This window comes from Molothrus ater, chromosome 6 (genome assembly GCF_012460135.2).
Source record: "Molothrus ater isolate BHLD 08-10-18 breed brown headed cowbird chromosome 6, BPBGC_Mater_1.1, whole genome shotgun sequence".
Classification (NCBI taxonomy): domain Eukaryota; kingdom Metazoa; phylum Chordata; class Aves; order Passeriformes; family Icteridae; genus Molothrus; species Molothrus ater.
Window position 1 is genome coordinate 10,003,184 of NC_050483.2, and position 27,583 is coordinate 10,030,766.

At 48.6% G+C, this 27,583-nt stretch overlaps 2 protein-coding genes across 2 annotated transcripts in view; one reads left to right on the plus strand and one right to left on the minus strand.

Moving 5' to 3' along the window:
* The window catches only part of PLCB2 (phospholipase C beta 2), a 34,699-nt gene extending 15,073 nt beyond the window's left edge, over positions 1 to 19,626 (minus strand). The window contains exons 1-11 of the mRNA XM_036384901.1: positions 19,098 to 19,626; positions 15,485 to 15,562; positions 13,901 to 13,969; positions 6,553 to 6,693; positions 5,789 to 5,868; positions 5,435 to 5,488; positions 3,273 to 3,348; positions 2,816 to 2,916; positions 2,342 to 2,508; positions 1,989 to 2,135; positions 1,573 to 1,730 (exon numbers count right to left, since the gene is read on the minus strand). Coding sequence (XP_036240794.1) covers positions 1,573 to 1,730; positions 1,989 to 2,135; positions 2,342 to 2,508; positions 2,816 to 2,916; positions 3,273 to 3,348; positions 5,435 to 5,488; positions 5,789 to 5,868; positions 6,553 to 6,693; positions 13,901 to 13,969; positions 15,485 to 15,562; positions 19,098 to 19,181 — 1,155 coding nt within the window. The 5' untranslated portion in view covers positions 19,182 to 19,626. The remainder of the gene's footprint in view (positions 1 to 1,572; positions 1,731 to 1,988; positions 2,136 to 2,341; positions 2,509 to 2,815; positions 2,917 to 3,272; positions 3,349 to 5,434; positions 5,489 to 5,788; positions 5,869 to 6,552; positions 6,694 to 13,900; positions 13,970 to 15,484; positions 15,563 to 19,097) is intronic.
* A 5,830-nt stretch (positions 19,627 to 25,456) lies between these two features.
* Positions 25,457 to 26,090, plus strand: INAFM2 (InaF motif containing 2). The gene is given in 2 exon segments (XM_036385151.2): positions 25,457 to 25,826; positions 25,828 to 26,090. Coding segments are annotated over 2 exon segments (387 nt in total). The 5' UTR covers positions 25,457 to 25,595; the 3' UTR covers positions 25,984 to 26,090.
* Positions 26,091 to 27,583: the final 1,493 nt, after the last annotated feature.

Consider the following 27,583-nt stretch of genomic DNA (forward strand, 5'->3'; position numbering starts at 1 on the left):
GCACCACATTAAACCACTGCAAACTCTATCCATACTTACCTCTGAACCTGCCCAATTTTCTATCATTTCTGCTGCTTATAAAATCCTTTTGCCTGGCAGCAAAGAGAGCTGGAGTGTTCAGTTACCAGCTGTGCTGACATTTCAAATGCAAATACCATGGAAACCTTTTCGGCATTAATGATGTAAGAAAAAATAATATTTTCCCCAAGCCCCTGTTAAACTGCCACAAACTTTCCACTATTTTCCTTTCTGGTCCTGCTAATTGGTAAAGAAGTGCCATTTGCTCCTTTGCAATTAGAGTCCCCTGATCATCCCAAATCCTGGATCAGCCATGACCTCAGCAAGGAGGGAGGCTGCCACAGCTGCTCCTCCATGGACCACTGGGAGTCTGTCACAGAAGCCTCAAGGCTCTCAAGAAAAGCCTCAGACAATGCTACTAAAAGGCCACAGGAGTTGTAGTGGAAGGAAGGACCATGTGTTATGTAAAACCAAAACCCAGCACATGCTGTGTTAGCAGGTTATAATTTCCTTGAGGAACGGTCCCAGGCTTCAGCAGCACTCTGCAATTACAGCAGCTACAAATGCCATTATTTCTGTTCCATCTGCAGTGAACTGCTGTGCAAAAAGTAGCAGTGATACCACAGGGCTTTGGAAATAACTGCATCTGAGGACAATACCTCTGACCTTAAGGACTGCTTTGGTTTGTTGTTTTTTCCTCTTCACACATAAATATTTTAGTAATAGTGAAGTGTGGGAATTGGGGGGAAGATACAGAAGAAAAATAAAGAGCTGGGAAAAAACATCTAAAGCGCCTCTACCTGTTGGCAGCAGCTGTGTAAAGAAGTGCAGAAAAAAAGTCAATGTGATGCCTTTATTTGTAACTTGCAAGCTGTGGATAAATGCCCTGTACTGCCTGGCTTTGTGCTGTGCTTCCAAAGGCTAGGAGCTGAATCCTCAGGGAAGCCAGCTGCTCCACAAAATACATTCCAACACTCAGGTCATTAGGAAGAAACTGAACCCTGTTCTTCCAAAAGCCTCCACTTGAGGCAGTCAGCCATAGAAACCTGCTGCAGACCAGAAGATTAACTCATTTGACTGTGTTTTCTAAAAGGCATCCTGTTCACTCCTCTGATGTGCCTCTGTCTATAAACCCCCCAGCCTCCTGCCATGTTCTGTGCATCCATCCTGTGACACAGCCTATGTACACACACACCTCTGCTCAGCCATCTCTCCATGGCTTCTGCCTGACTTCTCACATCTCCCTCATCCATCCATCCATCCATCCATCCATCCATCCATCCATCCATCCATCCATCCATCCATCCATCCATCCATCCATCCATCCATCCATCTTCATCTAGCTATCAACCTCTCTCCTACTCCTCCCATTCCAAAATTGTACAAACTCAACCTAGTGCTTATCTGTTCACTTTTCCTTCTACCCACACATTCATTCACTTGTCACCTCGCCATCAATCTTTTCCTCTCAAACATCCTCAGCCATCTGGCTCCCTCAGCAATCAGTCTAAAAGCAGGCAGGGGAAAGCATCCATGGAGAAAGCTCTTCACTACCTTGAAGAGGATCTCAGTTGTCATGGTGAAGCCGTGGGTGATGATGGGCTCCTCATCCGGGGGCCGGCCCTTCCAGCAGTCCAGCTCCACGCAGCGGCAGCCAGCCAGCAGTGTCTGCCGGTACATTTCAGGAGAGGACGTCCCAGAAAACTGGCCAGCTGCAGGAGAGAGGCTCAGTGTTAGCTACTCACACAGGACAGCTCCTGCACACACAGGGGCAACAGGAGTCTCTGCCAGCCTTCAGCAGGTGGATGCAGCAGACTGACAAGATGTTTTCGGTTGCAGGGTGACACTGCTTCATGTCACACAGCATTTAGAGTCAGCCCAGGCCCCAAATCCCCCAGGGCACACACATCTGCCAGGCTGGTTGTGTCCCTCCCCTGTCCCTGGGTGTGCCTGCCCTGGCACAGCCCTACCTGTCAGGTAGGTGTTGTGTGAGGAATTGATGTAGTAGTGCGAGAGTGGCTGGGTCATGTCCTGGTACAGCATCAGCTTCTCCAGCACGATCAGGTTGTTCTCGGGGCCACAGAGGAACCAGACCATCCCCTCTGGAGACAGCTGCCCTGCATGGCAAACAGAGCTGTTCAGGGTCGCCAAATAGAACGGTTCTGGCCCCTCTTTGGAGGTGGAAAAAGAGTTGTGGGAACAACAGGGAGTTGTGGGAAGCAGGCTGACTGCTCCCCTGGGAAGCAGGATGGCAGAGGGCACAAGATCTTCTGCTCTGTCATCCCACCTGTACACCAAGAGCTTTGAGCTGAACAAGACTCACCTCTCTGGACATTAAACCCACTGGGCTCATACTTCTCTATCAGGCTCTGCACCTGCTCAGGTTTGGCTGGTGGGAAGAGGATGTCATTGAGGCGGGTGTCACGCTGCTTCTTGTTGATGAACTTTGCCAGGTGATCTTTGGTCATGTAGGGCTTTGCTTTTAGATGGCTGCAGTGAGAGAATCACAGAGGGGCAGAGGTAAGACTTGGGAATTACCCCAGAAATCTTTTCACATAGGAGAGTTGATCCTTCCTCAGGTTGATCCTCCCTCTGAGCCCATGTATTTCAGGGTCCTATAGCACATTGCGGTCTCATCCTTTTTATTCAGGCCATGAGTGAAGGCATTAAGTGACCTGGGATCCTGCCCTTCTAAGGCCTAAGGCCAGACAAACCCCATGACACTAAATCTCCTCCTTCCTGTCTATCTTTTGCCACAAGAGACCAAGTTCTGGGCTGCGGCTCGAGGGAAACTTACTGTGAGGTAAATATCTCATCAATCTCAGGCCGTGGACACAGATTCATGAGGAACGTCTTGTACACCGGCTCGGGGAAGTCCTCAGGGTTGATGGCATCATTCTGAGAATGCAATGGAGATGTGTCAGGACCACAAACCCGGGACAGCTCTTACTTGTCATGAACACCCACAGCTCAGCACTTGGCTGTGACAACCCCAGTAATGACTGGAACATCTGGCCAGGTGTTGCTGCTCTTTGTGCCACACAGTGCACGTGCTGGAGTCACGAGTGTTACTGGAAGACACTAAGAGCTGATGCCAGCAGGCCAGAGTTAAAGCCTGGCAGTGGTAGGGTAAGGTAAACAACTGTGAGCATCTTGGCTGATGGTTTTTCACAGCCAAAGGCATCCCAGTCAGGGCAGGGAAAAAGATCTTTCACAAGCTCATGAGACTTCTGGATACCCAGAGAAACCCCTACCTTGCCATTTGGCAGATGACAAGCTCTTAATGCTTCTTCCACCCTCTTCTTGTCTGCAGGGAACATCTGAAAAATACTGACCAGACAAGAAAACAAACATCACCATGGGGCAGGACAGAGGTTGGGGGGCTGGAGCTGCAGGCAGTGCAGGACACTCCACATACACAGCAAGGGAGACAGGCAAGACAACTGTAAGCATGAACCAGCAAAGACAGTGTTTTTCCAGGGCAGTAACTGAGGGACTGATAAACCTACTGAGGGTTTGATAAACCTACACAGCATTTTTTGACTAGTGATTTAAAGCAGAAGTCCTGTATTTCTGCAATGGACTCTGTAAGAGCCCTGTCACTCAAAATCCCTCTCCTGTCCTTTTCTGCCCCTCTTGGAGGTGCTTCCTATGGTACTGTGGAGAAGTAACAATAACTGAACTTCCCCTCCTTTCAGAACATCCCTGTCAACAGCACCATGGTCTCCACCATGGATAAATCCACGTGGATTTATAAGTGCACAGAGGCACTTAACAGCCTCAGTTCTGCTAAGTTCCTGGAGTCACAGGTGCTCACAGCAAACAGGGGAACAAGGAGTGCTCTGTGCTGCCAGGTGGGAGTGCCTGGTGGGGACTGCAGCAGCTCATGCAAACACCGCCCTTTGCAAGGCAAAACTGCAGCAGCCTTGGTATGATTCCAGAGGGATTTACATATTTAAAGGAAAGGCAAATGCTTGTGGAATTTTCAGAATTTTAGGAGTTTTGAAAGCCTTATGTTTACCTATAGCCTTTACTGGAATTTTTTTACCCTACAGTACTGAGTACTTTTATAACCTTGCTCTTAATGTGGACTATTTAATGGTCTGCATTTTTACCATTCTGCAAGAAATGGGCACTGATGAGAGGTACAACCTGTATGAGATATTTTTTTCTGGCTTGTTCCAGAGGAATAAGCTGGTTTCTTCCTGCAGCAATGCTACCTTGCTTGCATTTTAAAGATTAATTCAAAGCATTCTTCCCTAGTGTGCTATTCATTATAGACCTACACATTTTTAACAGCCTTTTGATGAATATTCTGGTTTCTGACAATGAAATTCTGCTGGTTGGTGGTTTAGAAAACAAATAACAAAAAATGTTTAGTGTTGAATAAAGCTCAGCCCTCCAGGAGCCCATTTAGTCAGCACAGCCCTAATCCAGCACAGCTCTACTTTACAAGACACCCTGGAGTCTGTATTTATTTGGGGTAATTAGTGCTCACCTCTTGTGATGCTGTAACACAGCACAGACCAAGAGTAGAGTGGTTCAGAACTTCCCATATACACTGTCTGCAGTTTCTTATTCTTTAAACAAAAGGTAATTTATGGACCCAAAAGGGAATTCAACGTGGCAGTGCTGCCTTTTGTCATTCTATGAGCTAAATCAACACAGAGGAACCACAGGACCAGCCCTGGAGCAATTTTTCTTGGGAAGACACTAAATGGCACAAAATCAATTCCAGATTCATGCCACATAGTGCAGGGGAGAAGGGACAGGCTGGGCTTTGTTTCCCATTCTAATGGGAGCCCTACCTGATTCACAAGGCCAAGCTGGGGACAGGGAAGGACAAATCTCCATCTGTTCTGCACTAACACTGGCCCAGAGGCTGCTTCACTCTCATGCACATCCAGAGCAAAGGCTGAGGGATGGAGGAAGTGGGGAAGGACTGGAGTGCTCACACAGGGAGAAGGGAGACAAGAAAACCAAGGGAGTCCTGCTGCAGGTGAACTGGGAAGTCCAGCAAAGAGCTCTCCAGATGGAGAACTCCTTACAGGAAAGTGAAACAATCCTACACCTCATCCACCTATCAGCTCAGGTTTGTGAAATCATCTGTGATCAGAATTTTACCAAAGTTACTTTGTTTTGTTGGTTTTTTTCTTGGCAACAAGCAGGAAATTATATCTGTGCTATTTAAGCCATTTCTTGCTGTAGATGAAAGCCACAAAGTCTCCTTTCCAGACTCAAATTATGTGTCATCTATGGCAATGCAGCAGGAGCACTTCCATGGCCTGGACACAGAGGGAATGTTCTCCTCTTAGGTGCAGGAAGAGCAGACAGCTGGAGCCACTGAGCAACCATCCTCTCACCAGTTGCTCTGCCTCTAGTCTGAACACACAATGAAACAAATATCCACACTCACTTCCTGACAGGAATCTTTCCCTCTTCATTCAGCTGCAACTTCAGCTTCACTAGACTGTGAAAAAAAACCCAAACAAGATTACAAAAATGCATTTGTACCATCTTATGAGATCCTACTAAGTGAGAGGAAAGGAAAAACGTAATTGGGAAAACAGTCTAACAGTTTCAGTCTGAACTGAAAATCGGGGTCCTACAGACCATCAGCTTAACCTTGGCATGACACAGGCCTTGGTCTGGAGGCTGCCAAGGGACCTGGATGCTTTGAAGTATTTTTTTTTTTTTCAAGTACTGTCAGAAAGAGCAGGACATGGAAACTTTTTCTTTCAGAGAAAAAAGTTACTCAGAAAGGACTTACATTTTCTCTAGGAAGGTGAAGCGGGGAGCGTTGTACATGAGGGGATTCCGGGCAATGGCCATGATATCCTCAGCCCAGTCCTGGAACAAACAGGGCAGAGGCAGTTGGGCACTACTGAACTGCTCCAAGAAGTACACAGCAAACATGGAAAGGGCACAGAATCCTGGAATCATTAGGTTGGAAGGGACCTTAAAGCCCATCCAGTGCCACATCCTGCCATGGGCAGGGACACCTTCCATTATCCCAGGGTGCTCCAAGCCCCATCTGACCTTCAACACTTCCAGGAATGGGACAGCCACAGCTTTTCTGAGCAACCTGTGCCAGGGCCCCCCACCCTCACAGGGAAGAAATTCTTCTCACACCAAATCAAAATCCACTGTCTTCCAGTTTAAAACTCTTACCCCTTATTCTGTCTGAGACTTGTGGGCTTGACTCCATCACCCTCCTCCTGCCTATAAACACTAAGTGCTGAAACTTTTCTACTTCTCAGCTGCCTGTTTATCCATACAAAACACAACAATGACCAGTCTTCTACTGGTCCTTCTCTGTGCAGGGCAGAAGCTTCTAGAACTTTGGAGATACCACACCTGACTGGAACATAAACCTGCTTGTTTATAACCTTGTCAGTAATGCTGAAAGAGATCAGCATTATGTTTAAACTCTTATCTTACATTATCATGTCTCCTCCTCTCCTTTCCTGCTCCCCACTGAATGCTCCAATCCTTAGAGGTTCCCAGTACTTCCAAGACCTCAGGCCCTGATACCTTGCAAATATTCTCCTTGTAGGACACAAAGTTATGGAAAGTGAGGTCAACCATATCAGAACCAGATACAATTGTGAGGTTCTTCAGCAGGAAGGTGCTGGAAGGGTGATCCAAGTCAAAAACATCTCGGACCTTCAGGGACTGCAAAAGAAACAGAACACATGGGAGTAACTGGAGAATGAGGAAAAACTGTACCCAAAAAAACCAGACCCCAGTACACACATTAGTTCAGATTCACAGAAAGCATCTCAAGGATTGCAAAAGTGCTTAGTGCAATCTTCCTTTCCTTGGCTTTCCTTATTTTTTATCTTTATTCTGGAGTCTGCATTACTGGATCCTCCATGGGAAAAATCACCATAACTAACGTCCCTGCACAAGCCTGAAAAAGTCAAAGCTGGAGACTGCTCTTAAAGAAATTTCTTCTGAAACTTCAGGCTGGACTTGCAAACAAGCAGGGGAGGGTTTGGCCTGCTTGTGCCAGAGGTGTGTAACCAGTTGATTTTATCAAAACACACACACACTAGAAAGTGTATTAGTGTGACACCCAGTTTTTGGGACCTCCTGTCACTTCAGAGTTGGCTTCTTCCCCTCCAAGCCCCATCTTCTGCTGCTGTCAGTTGGTAGTAGTGTTTTTTTCCATAGCAATTCCAGTACCCTACAGCAATAGCTCACCAGAGACTTGTTTTGTTAAGTGTAAGCTCATCCGATTAGAGGTACTTGGATTGCAGCACCATATGAAAGTATTTATAGGATGCTTTAAATTATTCATCATTTTCTGCATTCCTATGCATGGTGTCACTAAGCCAAGGTATCCAAGGTATCCTAGAGTTTTACTGATGGTGCTATTTATAATGGGAAGATAAAAATTTCCATTCCTAGAATAAAGCACAGGAATCCCTTATCTAAAGTGCAGGACAAATCCCTGTCGAAGCAAACAGGGAGCTGTCAGAGCACCTGCTCTCCTTTAGAAACAGGGCAAATCCACAATCTAGAATTGTTAGAGCAGATCAGACTTGGAAGTTAAACTGGAGCTGGAATCTGAGAGCACCTTTAGGTTTCAGCTCTTTCAGGTTTCAGCACCACGTCACACACAGAGCTGAATACACATTTTATAAGGAACTGCAGAATTTTTTTACTTCAGTTTTCCTAATTTCTGAAGCACTGGCAATTTTGTCACAGCTGTAGCAAACAGGCATCTTTAAGAAAAACAGGACAGGGTGGGTTGTAACTCTGGATCATCTGACTGCTGTCTCTTATTTTGAAAAATAACCTCTCCAAGGGGGTAACTCTGAAACCTGTTCAATCCCAGAGCATTTGGAGGGAGGGAAGGGAAGGAATATGATTTGCCTATTTTCTACAAGGGAATTTCTAAAATGGCTCCTTCTTGCCTGTGAGCCATTTTCTTTCACAGAACTGAGCACCACCAAACACCCACATCTCCTTCCCATGCTCGTGGCAACTCCTTGTTGGAGCTCAACTTTCCAGTGCCAGCAGCAAAATGTTGGGATTTTAACTCCAAACTTGACTTCATCTTGCAAATGCACCAGCATTTGTTCAGCTCCAGGGCTGTACAGGAGAGGAGGCCCAAAACAATTGTGAACTTGTGGTTGTGCTGAACTAATTTCCTGTATTTGTTATCCGGGACTCCGCCCACCCCTTCCTTCTCTGCACGCTACTCTCGGTACTCTCTAGCAGACATTTGTCACCTGGCTCTCTCCACACCTCTCTGTCCAGGCCATGTCCTCAGCAAACCAAGCAGGTTTTCTGTTATCCAGGCAGTGATGTATCAGCACCCAAGGAAGATGTGGAGAGAGGACCAGAGACTGTGTGCAGGAGCTCTGAACCTGATGCCACATCATGGCTCTTTCACAACCTGCACTCCTTAAGTGCCTTGTGCCACAGCTTCACTCTGGGATTACTCACTGTTGCCTTGCAGGTAGCCATAAAGGAAAAATAGGAATTGCTGCATGAAAAGCAGGACATGCATATTAGCCACGCAAATCAGAAGGGAAACACTCTTAGCAAATCCCCTTTAAAAAAGCCAGATAAGCAGAAAACAACCTACTAGCAGAGTGGCTGAAATATGGAGTCAGCTGGAGTTTCATGTCCCACCCTCCTGATTTCCCTAAAGTCCTCAGCTGTACAGAGATCCATAGTCCAGAGAGAAGCAAATTCTCATGCAAATATAAACAAAGAGTCAGAGACAGACACAGGACAGAGAAGGACAGTCCTTTCTCTGCTTGAGAGGGGGCAGAGCCGACTGACTGCAGGACCTGTTGTGTCACTGTGCCCTGACAGAGCTGTGTCTTGTGGCACAAGGACAACAAATCTTCTCTTTTGGAGAAGGGAGCTCTTGTTTGGTTGCCAGAAAGAAAAAAGGAAGCCCCAAGGTATTTGGGGGATGCCTTTAACTCTGAAGGTAACACTCCTGTCCCTTTTAGCCTTGGTGCTCCATGCTGGAGATATTGGCTCTAGAATGGGGAGGGCCAACTTGTCCCTGTGCCAAGCATTTTAGGGACACAGGCAGACAAAAATCCACACTGAAGCACTCTCAGCCCTCAGTGTTTTACCTAAAGGAACTGGAAAATCAGCAGCTCAGAGTCCCAGGCACAGAATAGCCCATGGTGTTCTGCAATCCAGCAGGACATGCTGCCAGGGACAGGAGAATGTGTGGCCCCAGAACTCACTGCACAACAATGGCAGAAGCAGGAGGGCCCAGCATGACAAAGGTCATCACTCACACATGCCATTCTTGCTCAGCTCCTGCTCCACCACTCATAAATCCTTTGCCAGACACAGGCTGGTACCTGCCTCTCTCTTGCATACTCACAGCTTGGTGCCTCCTTACAGCTCCATATGATCGCTCTCCAGTTGGAGGGATGGAGTTAGACTTAGTTCAGCTCCATCCTGGGCTCACAAGTTGCTCAATCCCAATGCCAGAGCTGGTCAGTCCCTGTGCTGCAGAACCACTGACCACCCACAGTGTTTAGAGCCTGTGGCTCACAGCCACAGCTCAGCTCCAAGGGCACTGTGATTGTCCTGCAGGGTTCCTGAACATTCCCACTGGCTTCAACTTTATTGTCTCAAAACATGATGAGTGAAATACCTTGGTGTTGTTTTCTTCCTGTACATATGCAGTTCAGGCTGTAGCTCCAGGTTCAATACCAACAGAATGGGGACAGACCATGAAGCTGATTTATAATCATGACATCCAGAAAGTACAACTTTTGTTTTTATTAAAAAATATGTCTGTCTCAAAGCCAATGCCTCCTGAAACATCTAAACAAACCCCAAGACACAGCCAATAGGCCAGAAGTCTGGGCTAAAACATCATGTATTTTGGTCTTTATTATTAGATTCTCTGTCAGCATTCCAGGGTCTTGGTGCCTTAAAAAAGAAACCACAAGAAGCCCCACAAATGGAGCAGCCCTTATTGTTCCTCATTACTGAAAAGAAAACACAGACCTGATTGTAAATAACAGCCCAATCTGTATCAGCACACTGCTGAACTACAGTCAATAGCTTTTTAATCTTGTCTCTTTGCTGTTCAAAGGCACTGCTCATTCTTATCTTTATTATTCTCTTGAACACACACCAAAGTTCGCTCTGCCCCACGTAAAAAAAAAAAAAAAAAAAAATCTGCGAAGAAAAGTCACAGCAGAAACGCGCAGCCGCTCTCCAAGAACCTCGCAGGGGAGCTCTGCGTAGGAGGGGCCAGGGAAGATTCTGCTCTGTGGTGAGGCAAGGACTGGGGAAGGCAGGCAAGGGCCATTTCCATGTGGAGGTTGCTCCTACAGCTGGCAGCCCTTGGTGAGTCCCTTTTCACGCTTCACCTGCTCCCTAGGCACCCCTAACCATGGATCGGGTTCCAGCTGTGACCTGTGCTGGCAGTACTACGGCAGCAGGTCTCTTCTCAAGTGGTTTTTCACGTGGCTGCTTTGGTGTTATTATTCGTGCTGCGTGTAGGGGTTACAAAGAAAAACCCCAAACCTCTGAGCAGGCAGTGGTGGCAAAGTGCTACTGAAAGCAGGGAACTCCCAACACCCACAGTGACCCACCCCCTCCCAGGGAGACTTCTCCGCGCCATGGGACTGGAAAACCTGAGGGCAGGTTACAACCCTTGAGCCACAGCCCAAACCTGCACAGCCCCTTGCTGCGGAAAGCAGGGGCACAGATGCTCTCCATACAGCACTCTCCTTCCTCTGGACTTCTTTCAGTAACCAGCCAGCAGGAAAACCAGGCCACAAGCTTTGCCTCAGAGCAGCTGCAAATTGACTGGGGCATCACGTGCAGAGAAGGGGAAAGGATGTTCCTTTTATTGCTGGTGCCATCCACAGTTCTTCCTACAGCTGTGATCCTGCTCTTCTTGTCCTAATCCTTGTCCTAAAAGAGGCCGATGGCTCATTTCTTCTTCACCTTCAGGCAGTGAAACAAGTTAACTCTTGGTATTAATTCCAACAGTTCTATTCTACAACCATTACAAGCCACTATTTTGTAACAGAGCAGAAGAGCACCCATGTTCATTCTTCCACATCTAAACAGATTTTTATTTGCTTCACCACACCAGTTTTTTATATTAATGCCTTTTGTAACAACGCCCCAAACACAGCTGCCCCATGTGGAGGGTGTGGTGGTTCATGTGAAGAATTTTTCCCTGCTTTCTGCATTCCTTTGTGAACTTCTGCTCTCAGGACAGCCAAATGAACATGACCCTGATGGCTTTAAGCCAGAGGCATCAAGGATAGCAGAGCTATGTGTAAGTAACAATCTTCCAGACCCAGATGGCACATCTTGGTTCAACACCCCTTCGGTAACCACATAAGGCCTCCCAGGATCCACAAGGAAAAGATGGATAAGGAGCCAATCTAGTGCATTTTACTACATGTTATCACAGAATTCCAGAAAACTCCCTGAAATAAAAAGGGGACTTATTTCAAATGAGTCTCTGTAAAATGCAGAATTCAAAGAGCACTTGGGATTTTCACAGCAAAGGTTGTCATCAAGTGCATCACTTCTGCCCACTGAGAATACTTAATAAATCAGTCAGTGCTTGACCCTTGCTTCGTTGTTCTTCAAAAATGGGCTGCAGCCAACTCCCATGGCTCTAAAATCCCATCCCTGGCCTATTACAACAACTAGAACAGAACAGCTCCATCCAGGTGCCTAGGGAAAAGCACTGGAACAGGGCATACACACTGGCACTTCTTTGACACATTCCTGCAGCTCCCAGCAATCTGGGATTCAGCAGCTTCCTAACCCAGAGGCATTATCTCACATTTACTAACTCCCTAAGGGCATTTCCTTCTTATACTGACTTTTTATACTCACATTTCCATGACTGGGCAGGAAGCATTACCAATGGCATGGTGATCTGAGGTGGGACAGCAGCAGCAGCACCTCCTGCTTGTGCCACTCCTACCTCTGGAAAATTCCACCTTATATGGAGATCCTGCACTGGAAGAAACCCTGAGTAATTGCTTCAAACTCTGAGTAAGCCCTTCGTGCTCCCCTTCTCCATTCAACTGCTGATATTACAGCACTCCACATCGCATTCACCTTACTCCTTCTGCCAGAACACAGTCCCTCCTACTCAGATGCTCTGCCCCCAGCAGCCACTTCTTTCCTTTGTTAATCCTGCTGCTCTTCCATACCTTTTCCAGTCCTCACTAAATTTGAGAGTACACTAGAATTGCACATAAATATGGATCAATTTGGGGTGTACACAATAGCACAACTTGGTAATGATTTCCTTATACTCTCTAAGATACAATTTACTTTTAGGAGGCAAATACTGCTGAACACTACATTGATATTTTACCATACACCCACGATGTTTTCTGAGTAGCAACAGTCAACTCAGGGCCTATTATTACAGAAGGATGAGGGATTTTTTCTGTATGCATTGCCTGATTTTTATCTGTATAAAATGTATCACTCATTAGATCATGCATTCAATCAGCAATTCAAGGTCTTCCTACAAACCAGCCTGATTTTATTACGCCAAATAACACATTTGGCACATTGGCAAACTGTCTTCTCTTGGTACTCTCCAATTAGTCTTCCTTAACTAATTCTTAAAATCTAGGACATCTCCAGCCTTCTGTTACCACCAGGACATCCAGCCATGGCCTCAGTGTTTCCCCCAGCAATTTATTATCTGTATCAAAGATCAATTCATTTTGTCAACAGGTCATTTCTCAAAGTTTAACAGCCTAGAAAAGAGTATCTCCTTTAAGTCAGCCTCTTAGTGTGTCCCATCTGGAGGGCAGCACCAACTCAAACAGCGCCAAATATTTTATTCTCTCAAATGAAAATCCAACCTCTGACAGCATTTTTAAAGCACAATTCCCACAAAACAAGTTGCTGACAAAGTTTTAGGCTCATTGAAAACTGAAGTATGTTCCCATCTAGTGAGCTTCTAAGGAGAAAGGCAGTTTCTCTGAAGGAAAGATGATTTTTACGATGGGCACTGTTCTTGAGCTCTGCTGTGCCTTTAGCACCCACCTTTTATGGTATTTTGAAAAATACTGGTCTTGGGGAGCTCTGAATAGACATTTTCAGAGCAGATTGAGAAAACAGCCACACAACTTATGCAAAAGGCTTCTTGAGGCTCCGGAGATATTGCAAAACCTTTCCCTTTTGCCTTAGAGAGTCACCTATGGCACCACATGATGCATCAGCTTTACTTCTTTGGTCCCTTTTCCACCTTTGTGCTTTACTGCAGTTTTCTGCTTGCCTTTTCCATACATGGAAAAGTTAAAAACAAAGTCCCAGAAGCAAAGTCCTAACAAGGGCTGCAAGAATCTTCAATTATAACTGAAATTGAGGACAAAGCCCTGATCACATGCAAATGTAAAAATATATGGGGAGGAAAAGAAACAAATCACTTTTTCTGAAAATGCATTTTCTTCCCTTTAAAGGGAAGATCCCAGCACACACTGTTGGAGTGGCCTTGTAACTCCAGGTTTGTGGGTACCCTGTGTATCCTTACACAAGAGCAGCTCCAGTGTCTCAGTGCAGGAACATCAGAGTCTCCAGCAGGACTTAGCAGTGCAGCAGGGCACTTGGAAGGGGAATTGGTTCTCCTGGCTTTCTGACATATTCCTTCCAATGAGCCCATCTACCATAGTCTGGAAGTGCTGCTTTTGGGAGCACAGAGGGCCCCTGGGAGGTCAGGGACAAGAGTCAAGATGGGTTTTCTGTATTTACATAGCTGTGATGTAAGGAGATGAGATCCTCTCTAGCTTCTTCCTACAGAAATCCAGGACAAGCTGCCTGAGCCCACCAAAACCTCAGGCAGCCCTGCCTTCCCACTGAAACACAGGACAGAAAGAAGCTGTGGCCTCACCTTGGGCACTTTGGCAAATCGCCCTGCTCGGGTGTCTCGGATGCTGGTGATATCCAGAATTTCTCTTTCCTACAAACAGATAAGGACAAAAAAAAAAAGAAAGAGGATCATAGGAGGAAGAAAGCACTCCATGGCTTCGTGTCTTTCCCCATGGAAGAGCTCTCCAGCAGGAACAAGGCAGGGAGGGAAGCCATTCCCACAGAGGACACTGCACAGCCTTCCCCAGGCAGCCCCTCCATGTCCTCACTACTGGCTTGCTGTCTTGTTTGTTCTTTTAATATCCAACCTGAATTTCCTTCCTCTGTTACTAATTTTTCTTCTCACCATGGATCTGGAGAACAAATTATACTTGTTGCAGCAGATAATATTATTTTCCAAGATCACATTACACGACAATGTGGATGCCACGTCTTCTGGCTGTATCCCCATTTTATTGTTAAGCAGGAAGTAATTTTACTCCTAATCCCACTCCTTTGTGAATCTCTAGTACAAAAGCAGTTCAGTTTACTTTAGCTGCTAACCAACAGCGTTTTCCAGGAATGCGAGACCCCTTCCAGTCTGGCTTCCCTTGTGGCACCTATGCTCCCCTCCACCAGCCCCTTTCCCAGGTATCCCAATGAAGTATGTCCCTTTCCACGGCAACACCAGCTCCCCTTGCCTCACTTTGTGCTCCACTTCATCCTGCTGGCACCCTTAGAGCAGATATTCTACTGCCCAAGTGGACTTTGAAAGCAGAACAGGAGTGACAGAGACATCAAGGGGTGTGACAGTCCCCAGCATTGTGACACTGTTCTCAGGGGATGTGGCTGTGGCAGCGCCCGGTCCCAGCTGGCACTGGACACAATCTCTGGAAAGGCAGAGCCCACCCAAACCCACCAGGTCTCGGGCCAGGGCCTGGGCAGGACTGTCTGACTGCCATGGCATGTAGGTCAGGCAGAGGAAGCAGAGCTGAACCACAGCCTGCTCTGGAAAGCAGAAGTAAGGCCAGCCTTCCACCTCCCTCTCCATCATTTGATGTACTCATCAGTGAGGAAGTGAATTCTCTTTCCTCCATGTGTTATCTCCCCCTCTCCTCCAGCAGCCTGCAAACATCACCCTGAGCACAACTTGCTCTCCAGACTCCATGTAGGCCCTACATCACTACGGTCACTACTTTTTTAATTAAAAAGTCTAAAAGCCCAATGAGTCAGTTAATGGCCCCACTGCACAGGTTAGGAGAATCCTGTATCTTGCTGGGTGACAGGTATATCAGCACTGTTTTTTTACTGATATCAGATATCAGTAAAACTGTTCTTCATGAAGTCCTTTGAAGGACACATAACAAGCTTTGCAGGAGTCAAAAAAGGTGAAAGCATGAAAGGCACAGAAAGGCCACACTCACACCTTCAGTTCTTGCACTTTCCTGGTGCTGTGAAGACCAACCTGCCACTGAGAAGCTCTCACTCCTTGGTGGGGCGTCCCTACTAAGAGGAATAAGTGTGGCAGTTTGCTCCCAAGTGCAGGACTCGAGCACTTGCAGTGTTGTCATCTCACACAAACCTCAGCTGGCTGGTTGGAGCCTGACCTGTGTGCCTCAGCACTTACCATGCTCTGATAGGTCCAGTACACGTAAAAGCCCCGAGGATCCACTCGGAGAATCACAGGAGAAGCATTTGATGTTTCCTGACAGAAAAAAAAGGCAAAAGAATGTTGGTACCTTGGGTGACTTGGATAAAACATCCTGGGACACAAGGTTCCCAGTTCAAATACAGACCCAGCAGGTGAACACCCTCCAGGATTTATGAAAATGAACCCAAGGATTTTAGGATGTCTCCACAGTGACACCTGTGATGCTCTGGAAGCTGAATCTTGAGTCTCACCTAACCTGCACATTTAACAAGAAGAGCTGTCTTGGAGTTTTCTACATAAAGAACTGAGATGAAGTATCTGGAGATTCAATTAATTTTTTCATTTGATAAGTATTCTTTGACCTGCTCCATTCTACAAGCTCAGGAGTAACCCAGGCCAAGCAGAGAAAGCATTGATCCATGGCATCTCCCATCCAGGTGTTGGTGCAGATTATCTGGGCTCCTGGTCAGGAAGGCTTCAAGGAGGGGATACATCAATGCAGCATCATTATGCTGCTTTAGATGGGCATTCTGAAACTCCACAGACTATACACTCAGTCTCTACACTGACTATAGAAAGAAGCAGCTACACAAACACCCACACCAGAGGCTGCAATGAGATGAAATCATTTGGGGCTGATCCTGAACCCCACACAGCCATTTCTGGGAAGGCTCCAGATTCAATTCAGGAAGCTGAAACACATCACTGCTAATATGAAACCAGTAATGAAATCTGGAAGTTGTACTTGTCTGTTGGCCTCAGATTCTTCAGTTTTTTACTCAACTCATACTTCACTCTAGAGTGTATCTATGTTTTCAGGGACCTCCATTTCCATACACAATATTTGCAGTAAAGTGCTCATTGCACAGCACATTGTGTGTGGTCCTTTTACTGCCTCTTGTCTTCCCCTGCTGTGCCAGGGCCAGCGCCAGCCTGCCCAGCACCATGTCCATGTTCTCAGAGCTCTTGGCTGCTCCCTGCACACATGGCTGTGGAGAGTAGAACAGGCCCCACGGGACCACCACAGAGGATTGTGCCATGTTCTAGATTACCCTTATCTCCCAACAAAGCAGCTTTCTGGAGGGCAAGCTGAGGCTGCAAGGAAGCTGCTGCCAGCCAGACTCCTAGGCAGGGCCAGGCCTGCCAGGGAGTGCAGGCAGCCTCTCCAATGGGGCAGCTCCTGGCAGCGAAGGAAATGGGCAATCCTACAGAAGATGGTCTGGCAGCCAACCTGGTTGCTTCTCACTCTGTGGGGCAAAAAGCAAGCACTGTCGGCTAAAATCCTGTAATCCATAATCTTTCAGAGATAGGAACAGTTTTGACTCTACTGTGAGGACTCAGAGGCAGCACAGAGCCATACCCATACCCATCTGCCCTGCTCAAGAGGTCAGCTACTGTCTTGTGCCCTGCCTGGGGTTCTGACAGAGTTCCCAGTGGCTCTTTAACTCAGCTACCACCCATATAGCACAACTTCACCTCTTCAGTCTGTTTAGGAGCCCCCGCTTGCTGGATGCTGACCAAAGCACTGCAGAGCTGCTCCTTACCCCAAGGTCCTGCAAGTAACTCCATGGGACAGGTCGGAACAGTCCTGCCTGTCAGGGACCCATTGCTCTCTCCTCTAGACAGTACCTTACCAAAGCTGGACAAGGTGAGGGCTCTGTACAAAAAGTGTGGGTCTGCTTTTTTGCTGGAAGGCCCTAGTTCAGTCCCAAGCTGAACAGTGATTTAAGAGGCCAGCCTGATCTTCCTGAACTCCTTTGCCTCACTTATCCTGGAGGGAGTTCAAAACTGTTACCAACAGTACAGTCGTGTCAATTGCAAGAGATACAAGAAACTTAACACTCATGAATTCTAAAGTGCAGCAATCCTGCGATCTGGAGCTCTCACCATCATCCTCTGCAGCCTATTCTAACCATGGATTGGGAAAGCCCAATGTGATGGAGCAATGTGACCAGAACAGCCCACTCATGGAGAAGCCTTTCTGTATTGGTGGAGATGAAGCGTGTAAACTACTTAGTTGAGGCAACCACTTAGAAACGTTTACAAATATATAAACCTTAAGGAAAGATCCAGATGGGAATTGAGCTCACTAATCAACAGCTACAGCAGGAAATAAACACTTGGTGGGTCTTGGAAGCCCAACTGACTCACGGTGGTTTTCAGGGGACCCTAACCCAGGAATACCCAGTGATGTACTTAACAGCTTCCAATTCTTGGGAGAATAGCCCCCAAGGACTGAACACAAAGTCATCAGCAATTTTAGACAAGTTTGGCTACTGTTATTCTGAAAAAGCAGATTTCAAATTCTGAGAAGCCCTAAGTGCACTCTGCAGGGAGTAGGCCCACAGGAAAGAGGAAGGCTGTGCTTTTCACTGTACCCCGGTGTCATCCTCCTGTTTATGTACTGCTCACAGGGGAACCGGCAGCCATATTCCAACTCCTATTCCTCACATCCATCCTTCCTGCCAGCTGCACAGTACACTGCTCTCATTCTCAGTGCTGCTGGACCACCCCACTGATGTTGAGCACAGGTGATCCACTCCCCCACATGCTCCTTTGGGACTTAACACTCTATTCCAGCTTCCTACTCACAAAAGTGCTAATCCCTCCTGCACTGCTGCTGCAGGCTCCTTCTGATCATCTCATTTGCAACACCACATGAACCATCTCCCCAGACCCCTGTGAATAACGAATAATCTGGGCTTTCCCCCTTTTATCAACATCCATGCCCAACAGCAGACAGTCCATCTCCAGACAGCACAGATGGGCAGCTGCTCTCCTCCTGCTCAGGTTTGTGGGTGCTGGGGTAAGCACTCCTTCGCCTCCTTAGAAAGTGAGGAGGGGAGCTCTTACATTCCAATGAACTGCTGCTGCTCTACACTTTCTTCCCCTCACACAGAAAGGCAGTGACTGCAAAGCAGCTGTTTTGAAGGTATAGAGGACAATGAGCTGGAGAGAGCAGCAGCTTGCTGCAGCACCCTGAGGCTTCAGCCCTGCTAAAGGACAGGCCCTTTGCTGTTCAGTCATTCCCAGACCCAGGGGCCGGGCAGGCGTGGGAGGCCATGGCTCACCCCCGATCCACTCAGGCAACAGGGCCATAAGAGGAAGCAACTTGGAGCCTGATTTCATCTTTATCTGAAAAGTGCAATGTGTGCTTTTTGCTCTGGAGTAGATCCTACCCTACCCCTTATGCTCCCCCAGAAAGTCCAAATGTGGCATTTGCATATCACCGCACAGACACTCCCAGCAGCGACCACCTTCCTGAGGGCTGGACCTTGTGTCCTTTACCAGGGGCTGCACACACAGACCCAGAGCACACTTGCTCCATTTGTTTCCATCCTCCACTATAAGAGATGTAGAAAACCTATCCCCAGCCCCTTACACACACACACAGACACGCAACATCCCCTTAACTTCAGTCCTCAGCTTTCCTGTTCTTCCCAGTTCCCTCTCCCCATCTAGAGATCTCTGCTGTCAGGTGGGATACCACACTGAACACAGGCTCCCGGCCTCCCCACAAACCATGACCCAACCAGTGTCTCCCTGCCACCGCAGGCACAGCCCAGGGAAGGAACACCCCAGTACTCACATCATCCCATTTGATGAAGCGGTCGCCCTTGCACAGGTAGTCCTTCACCTCCGTGGGCTGCAGGACAGGGTTCAGCACAGACATGGTCCTGCAGATGTGCTCCTCAGCTACCACAAGCAAGAGCAACTGCACAGCTCACTCCTCCTTAGCCCCCTCTCCTCTATCTCTGCCTCTCACGTGGCAGGGCGTTCTGCCATGGCCTCTGTTGGCATCGGAGAGCAAACAACCTCTTATATCCCAGCCCAATTTAGGAGGGGCAGGGACAGGCAGGCGAGGAGCGATGAATCTGCATTGTAAATCAACAGCTCTCCAGGCAAGCAGAGCCTCACCCAAGGTCACCCAGAGGAAGGCTGGCGATGGCTGAGTGCTGGTGGGCACAAACACCCACCGTCCCTCCAGGAGGGATCCACTCCTTGGAGCTGTGCTGGTGAGGCACCCGGCTCGGTGAACTTCCGCAACTCAACTTCCTTAAATGCTCTCTTGACGAAGTACAGGCATTGCCAGAAATGCTCCAACTGCTTCAGCAGCTGTGGTTACGGAGCAGCTCAGCTCTGGCTACAAGCAGACTGCCCCCTTCATGCAAGAGGCCAGATGTCCCAGGAAACAAACTCCTTCCTTGCTCTGGACAGATGCCATTTCTGAGGCCACTCACTGCACTGTCCAGTCTTAAACAGTTTTCCTTTCTCTTATGGGCTCTTCTGAATGTCAGCCTCAAAGTGAGACAGACCAGCAGGGCAGCTGGAAATTCCCCAGATGAAATGAAACATTCCCAGAGTCCCAGGAACCGCACTACTCCACACACTCACTTGGCTCTGTGGCAGATACATGGGACACAGAACAGGAGAGGTGGGCAAGATGGGGATTATAGTGACAAAGCAGCAGGGAAGGGACCAAAAGCAGAATAGGTTAGAGGCAAACAGGGCCAAAACAAGTCTCTGCTTCTGACCTTGGAACAAAGGAATTCCATGTGGGCAGCAGAGGAGGAAAGGAGCTCCACTGGCTCATGGGCACTGGCTAACCTAGAGAGCAGCTTATGAAAAGGCCTGACATGGCCAAGATCAATTTTAGTCAGAGGCAGAGCCCCACAACTAATTACAAGTGGAAATGACTGTGCTATGATTGCTGTGGATTCCCAGGCACACGGTGGGATGTCATCCTCACCTCCTATCAAAGCCAAGATTGCCATGGCTCAAAAGGGACAATCTGCTGGCAAAAGTAGCAGAGAAAAGGTGGAGAACAAACCCCCCCCCCCCCCCCCAACTCTGTAAGAGGAGCCAGCTGCATGTTTTATTCTTTCCTTTCTTCCCAGCCCTGATGTGATGAGTCTGGCACTTCGGAGCAGCCTGGATAGCTGGGGGAATGGTCACTGAAGGAATCCTAAGGGCATTCTCAGGTGCTACTGGCATGAGGCAGGAGAGATAAAGTGGAACTTCAGCAAGTGCTCCAACTGTAAAACAATAAAAGCAGGAATCAGAGCTCCCTGCTGCAGGAAAAGAGAGCCCTGAGCAAACACAACATCCTATGTCTTTCAAGGGGGCTGCCAAAAAAACCCCTGGGAATAAGAGAGCTTCCGCATTTCCAGCTACCATGGCATTTTCTGCACTTATCAATCTTGCCCTTACAGGAATTAGCTATACAACAGAAGGCAGTTGGCTCTCTTTCCTTAGGGTCACTGGGATATTCCAGGCCCAGCCAAGCCAGTGTCACCAGGATCCCACACTCAGAAAAAGTGGTTACTCCCAAGGAGAGAAACAGAAGATGATAAAGAGTGCAGTGAAAGTTCTCTACACTCACCTGATCTCTTCTGCAAGGCCAGAGCAGCTTCAGGTTTGCTTCCCTTTAAATTAGGGAGCAGCAATGGAGAGAATAGAGAGCATTAATCTTGCTCAGAGGTGCTGCAGTCCTCCCAGCCTCTGCAACACTGACAGCACTGCAGGAAGGCCCTGGAGGTCACAGCTGCAAAGCAGTGAGAGGTGGGATGAGCTTTGCCACCTGGTACTGCCAAGGGCAGGTGAGATCAGTCATAGCTACTGGATCCCATGGCTTGACTGGTACTGTCAGTTATCACAGCTTTGTGAACCAAGTGTGCTTCCTGCCAGGGCTCACTGCGAGGCTGCTTCTGTCCTTCTCTCACACCCGGATATTCATCAGCTTTCTCTGCCTCATGAACAAAGTAAGCAAGAATCCTGCCACAGCTTAACTCTACATGTCACTCAAGGTCAGCTTCCCCTAAGGAATAAAACCTTAATTCAATGAATAATGAAATCATATTTGAGACTCAACTAAACACAAGCAGCATGAAGATCAGTGCCCAAGTTGGTGGCTGCCCTGCAAGGCCACATGATGCCCAACAGCAAGGGCCAAACCCCCACTTGCACAAAGGTTGTCACAAAAGCTGCAGCTCCCTTCCTCTTGCCCAACCCAGCCTCCTTATCTTCCACTTCACACTCCTTGCTCTGTAGGAGCCTCTGTCCCTTGCATGCAGAGATGGCTGATGGAGCCCTGATAGGACAGAGCAGCAGTCCTGCCCTCTGCAGAGAGCTGCAACATCAGAGCAGGCACGAACAGCAGCACTTGAGCAGTATTTGTTTATTCAAAGCATCCTTTATTCTCTCTCTCCTGTAAGGCACATCATCTAGTGCACACTTGTCCCACATCCCTGTCTCCTTGCTTTCCTCCCATACCTTCCCTGCCAGGCTACCCACCACTTGCTACAATAGTTTTGATATGCAAACATTTCCCTTTTTTAAATTTAATATTCTTCCTTCTCTCCCTGTGCTACCTATCCAGCAGCCTGTACACCGCCCCCTCCCCCCAACAGGGTGCATGCAGCAGCAAGGCAGGCAGGATCACCCTTCAGACAAGGTTTAGGGGACAAGGTTTCCAGACACTCATTTAAGCCACACCGTTAAACCTCCCTCCTGACTTCCAGCAAATTACTGTAACCTCCACCCCAGCTTACTCCTGGCACAGAAAATCTGTAAGAAATCTCTCCCAGCATTGTTGCAGGAGAATTACTTTGCCATGTGTAATGCTGTCCTCTAGTGAAGAGCTGTGACACTGCACATCAGCAGTGAACTCCCAGTTCTGCAAATGCCAGCCCATCCTACTGCTCCTGTGGCTGCTCTGCCCTCAGAGCGCTGGCAATCCGGAAAGGATTAACAATACCATTAAGACCACAAAGATAGTATTTTCTTACCACCCTGGAGAGCAGAATTGCTGAGTGTGTGTACAGGGACATATCTTGTGTCCCATTTTGAACCGAAACCACAAGGCCAAGGACTCCTGACAGCTCTCAGCATGACTCTTCAGCTTGATCTGCAAAAGTCAGAGGACAGTGGACTATGGCACAGAGAAGTGGCCACAGATGCCACAAAACCATAAAAGCAGTGAGGTCTTGTGCAAAAAAACCCCAAATCCCAAGAAACTGTCTGTCCAACCACCAAGACATGGTTAGGCCTATAATTAACTGCTCACTGGGCAGTGTGTTGTGTTTACAGCACTGACAGCTTTCAGTATGTTTCCAAGCAGCACAGTGAGGCTGCAAGCAGGATCACATTTAAACATCCCATACATTCCTGCAGTGCCAGGTCACTGCTGCCCAGAGCTGGCTGAACCAGCCATTCCTGACTGTTGGGAAAAAAAACAAGACTTTCCAAGACAGGTCATTAACAGGAAAGGAAGCATGAGGAGCAGTGGCACACAAACAACATATGCCCATCTCATGGTACACTTCAGTAGCAGAGTAACAAGAAGAGGAAAGCAACTTGTACCACACCTGGAGGTGAATGCAGCCTGTTCCCGCCTATATTCACCTCCAGTACAACACACTGCAGAGGAAATCAGGATGCTGGGGGACAAAGCCCCATTGTGCTCTTAAGCTCATCCACATTTACTTCCCACTGCACCAGCCCAACTTTGTTTGCCTACTTGGTTCATGAAACTGAACAGGTGTCAGCCATATAGTCTTCACTTCTCCACATGCTAGCCCAAAGCTCTCATTTCTGTAATATCCAGCCTCAACCTAGAGCATTCTCCTCCTCCCTGCAAAGGCCTTTGCACAGCTCAGACAGATGTCCCAGGCATCCCATCCAGTATTCTGCTACTCTCAGAAGCATGGAGAGAATCTATCTCAGGCCAGCAATCTTCCCTTAATTAAGTTTTCCCTATCCTGCAGCACTGGGAAGCTATTCACTGACTGTGATTGTGGGAAATCAATAACACAGGTTCATTTAGCTACATCCTTGGTGAGCCCTTGGAGAGAAAACAAACATCCCACTGCAAGAGGTAGCAGCAGAATTCAAGCTCTCTAGTGGACCCTCAGACATGAGAAGTCAAAATTAAAGGAGCTTATAAAGAACAGGAGCCTGCAGAGCAGTTTTTGGAGTGGTGGGAGGAAGGCTGTTTAGGGACTCTGCAGCTCTCCTTCCTTGGAGGAGTCCCTGAGAGCATCATGTACCCCTGACTCTGTCTCCAAGTCATCTTTTTTATGCTCTTTAGGAAGATTCCTAGAGAGGGATAATTTGCAAGCTGTGTCTAGTGTCAAACATGGTCACCGACTTTACAAGACCCCAGAGCTCCAGTTTTGTACCACAGGAATCCACTCAGAGCACAGCTTGGTGTTTTTGCTAAAACCCTAAAACCCCAAGGATAAAGCAAGCACCATTCCTGCAGTTCCTTTAGGGATGGTTGTTAGCAAGGAGCTCTCTTTAGGAAAGAGGGCACAGACCTTCTCACAGCTGCCTGCAGAGAAGCTCACACACAGTTACTTGTCCACAATAAAATGAAAAGCCTTCACCTGACCTTGGCAAAAGCCAAGACTTCACACTTAATGAACACAAGCCTGCTCCTACTCAAAGCCCTGAGAGCAAAGGGTTGGCAGGGAGAAGAGAGCCTTAAGAATACTGAATTTCTTGAATATTACCATGGAATTGTGTGTTTTAGGAAGGGCAAGTCTCCACTGCAGCATGAGTGAGTCAGAAATAAATGCAACAGGAGGTGAGGCTGTTGGGCTGAAGGCAGAACATCGCAAGCCCATCACACTCCGTACATTCGCTGAGAATGTTCCAACAGTTCCCGTGCACATCCAGCCTTCTCCGGTTCCTAAATAGGGAAAGACAAATACATGTTTTGAGAATGAACAGATACATCTATCATATTGCTAATGGTATTGGTTGATATGAGTGGATACATACAACATCTGGTTGGAAGGTTCAGCAAGAGGTCAGCTTTGGCTCAAGGCCTGTTGTTCAGGCCTCAGTACTTCAACCCAACAAGCACCAGGCAAAAACTGTCGAGACCTCACTGAGCCCCAGAGGCATTCTCAGTACATGTCAACCCTCTGCCCCTTAACTGGAATTAAGCAAGAGCATAGGGAAGGGACTTGTGGGAGGTAATAACTCATCATCATTTCACCTGCTGAACCAAAAAAGAGGAGGAGCCGGAGCAAACCCATCACTGAGGGAAAACACATTGAAAAATTACTACAAAGTCCATTTGTAGGAAGTGCTATAAATTCACTTTCCAAGAATTACAATTATTCTGCAGCTACTCCATTTATTCCATAACATGTCTTCTTGGGGAAGCCTCTGGGTTACAGGCAGTTCTCCAGTTGCTGTAGGCACCTCCAGATCTACAAGTCCTGGTTTACAAGAGGTTTTTGCTGCAACCACTACACCTGACTGACCTCAGATTGAAGGGAGGGAGAAAACGATTGCAGAAGGCACAACTACATCATTCCAAAAAGTGATTTTCTTGCACCATAAAGAAAAAAAAACTAATTTATGTCCCAAATCACCATTTTAGTTGCCTTTTGAACAAGGCAATAGAACAATTTCGCAGGGAACTAACACCTGTGGAGTAAGGTGAAGCTATAACTTCAGAGAAGGTTTAGAGTGTATCAATAACGGACTTGGGAAGAGCCCAGTTGGACAAAACTAAGGCAGCCTTTCCCTCTAAAAAACTGCCGCTTGGCTCGGGCACCCTTGCAGCCTCACAGAGGCGCAGGCAGCACATACCTGCATCAGGGAGAGCACAAAAAGTAACTCCGTCGGGAAGCCAAAGTAGAGAGGAGACTTCTGACCTCCTCCAGCGCTGGGCACGTTCCAGGAGGCCGTGCCAGAAGCCTCCCTGCGGCTGGGCGAGCGCTGCCCACGTCCCTGAGGCACCGCTCCGCGCCCACCCCTCACTCCGGGGCGGGTAAAGGGTGCGGTGATACGGGTACCGGGGGAGGGGGCTCGGTTTAAAGGTGGCCCAGGCTCCTCCTCCTGCCCACCCCTCTCCTCTCCTCCCCTGCCCTCCTCTCCTCCTGTCGTTCCCACCCCTCAGGGCGGGGTTGCCCCCTACGCTCCGCCCCTCGCCCCCGGCGGGGCAGCGCGGGCAGCGGCACCGGTGGCAGCACGGGCGGTACCGGCATGTCCTGAGCGGCGGCGGCGGCCGATCCGGGCCGGAGCCAGCACGGAGGGCTCGGTGGAGCAGCGGGCCAAGGGCCGGGCCCCCATGAAGGAGAAGGAGGCGGGCGCGGAGCGGGGCAAGCCCGCCACTTACACCGGGGACAAGAAGGCGCGCATGGCGGCCAAGACCAACAAGAAGTGGGTGCGCCTGGCCACCGTGCTGGCCTACGTGCTCTCCGTCTCGCTGGCCGCCATCGTGCTCGCCGTCTACTACAGCCTCATCTGGCAGCCGGTGCGCGGCAGCGGCGGCTCCTCCAGCCCCGGCCCCGGCGCCGCCTGCCACCCCCGCGCAGCTCCGCGCCGCGCCCGCCGGACCCACGGCGGGGCCTCCGCCCGCGCCGCCGCGCCCCGGCCCCGGCCCCGCCGCCACCGCCCCGCCGGCCGCGTCCCCCTCGCCCGCGGCCGGGAACGGGCCGGGAGCCGGCAGCCCCTGAGCCGGGCGGGCCGCGGGAGGCCGCGCGCCGCCGGGGATGCGGCCGCGGGGCTCGGCCGAGGATGGAGACCGATGGCTCGCCCGTCCCTGCGGCACCGTGCAGCGCCCGTGGAGACTGACTGGAGACTGACTGGAGACTGACCTGGAGACTGATTCGGCCCCGTTTGGACTCGGTGGAACTGCGGTATCTTCTTTTCCCCCCGATTTTTCCTCAAAAGGGAATTTTGTGGCTTCGTTTTCTTCCTCACCAGGGCTAGCTTCTCTCCCTTTGAACCCGCATTGAATTCCTGCGCTGTTTATGCCAGTCTGTTACCTATACAAGGATATCGGTGTCCAAAATTCCTCGCTATTTACAGGATCAGCTGGGAACAATACGAATTTAGAGGCTGTAATCCATTATTGAAGTAAAAACAGTTTTGTTTAACGATGAGCATAAACTTATTTAAAATATGTGGAAGGTAAATTGACTTGTTTACTATATTAAAATATTTTCCCAATATGAAAGTCTCTGTAACAAAGTATGTTCTCTTCGGTGGTGGGAGGAGGAGTGCTGAACTGGAAGGGGTCTGAGTAGCAAAAATTTGGCCACTGCAATGGGCAGTTATGGTACATGATGTTGATTCATTTGTTATTGGTCTCTGTAGGTGAGGCTGGAGAAACCTCTGTACGTGGCTAATTGTGGAAACGAAGCAGTGGTGCTGGAAAGGTTTGATCTGTGCTGGCAGAGCAGGCGGAGCTGTGGCAGTGGGTGCTGGTGGGCTCTGAGCTGCGGTGCGGTTGTACCCGCGGTTCTACCCTCGTGCTGCTGCCTGCAAGGGATGGCAGCGCTTACGGATCGTCCCTGCACCTCTGGGGCATGCAGAACCAGGGTAGATATGGCCCAGGCAGCTCCTGGTGAGTCCTGGAAAGGCTGTCCTCCCAGCTCCATGGTTTCCTGCCCTGTGGTCCTCAGAAATCTTCTATTCCTTGATGAGCAGGGTGAAAAAATGGCCTTTAATGACTCTGGGATGTGGGATATAAACTAGGAAACGGTAAGAGCCATGTTGTTCCAAGCTGCTGCTTTCCAGATGGATGGATTCAGCTGAATCTGTGAGGCTGCCAGGCTGTACTGCATCCCTATGAAAGAATCACAGCAGTTCAGATTCCTTCTGCTGAGGGATGCAAATGTAGTGTAACGTGGCGTACGTATTTGAGTTGTGCAGATCACAAAGGTATTATAAAATACAGCATTTGGCTGCTTGAAAAGAGCTGTTTCATATCAAAATTGGAGTTTTGGGACTGTGGTGGCTTGTTAAGGCTGCATCATCAGCTGGGCATGGCCTTTACACCATCTGTGAAAGGTAGAACCAGGAGCAGAGGGTTTGCAGGGAGAAATGAGGTGAACGGAGAGTGGTTTGTGATCTTCTTTTCACCCTCTTTTCCAGTTTTCTGGGGAGCATGCAGGGAATGCTTTGTGTTGTTGGAACAAAAAGCTGGTGGGAAGGACAAAACGATCCCGCTTAGTCACTTAAGCCAAAATCATGGGATCGCTGCCACCCTCCTGCGGGGCAGGTGGAAGAGCTGGAAGCACTGTGTCAGCAGACAGGTGCCCTGCAGCTGTC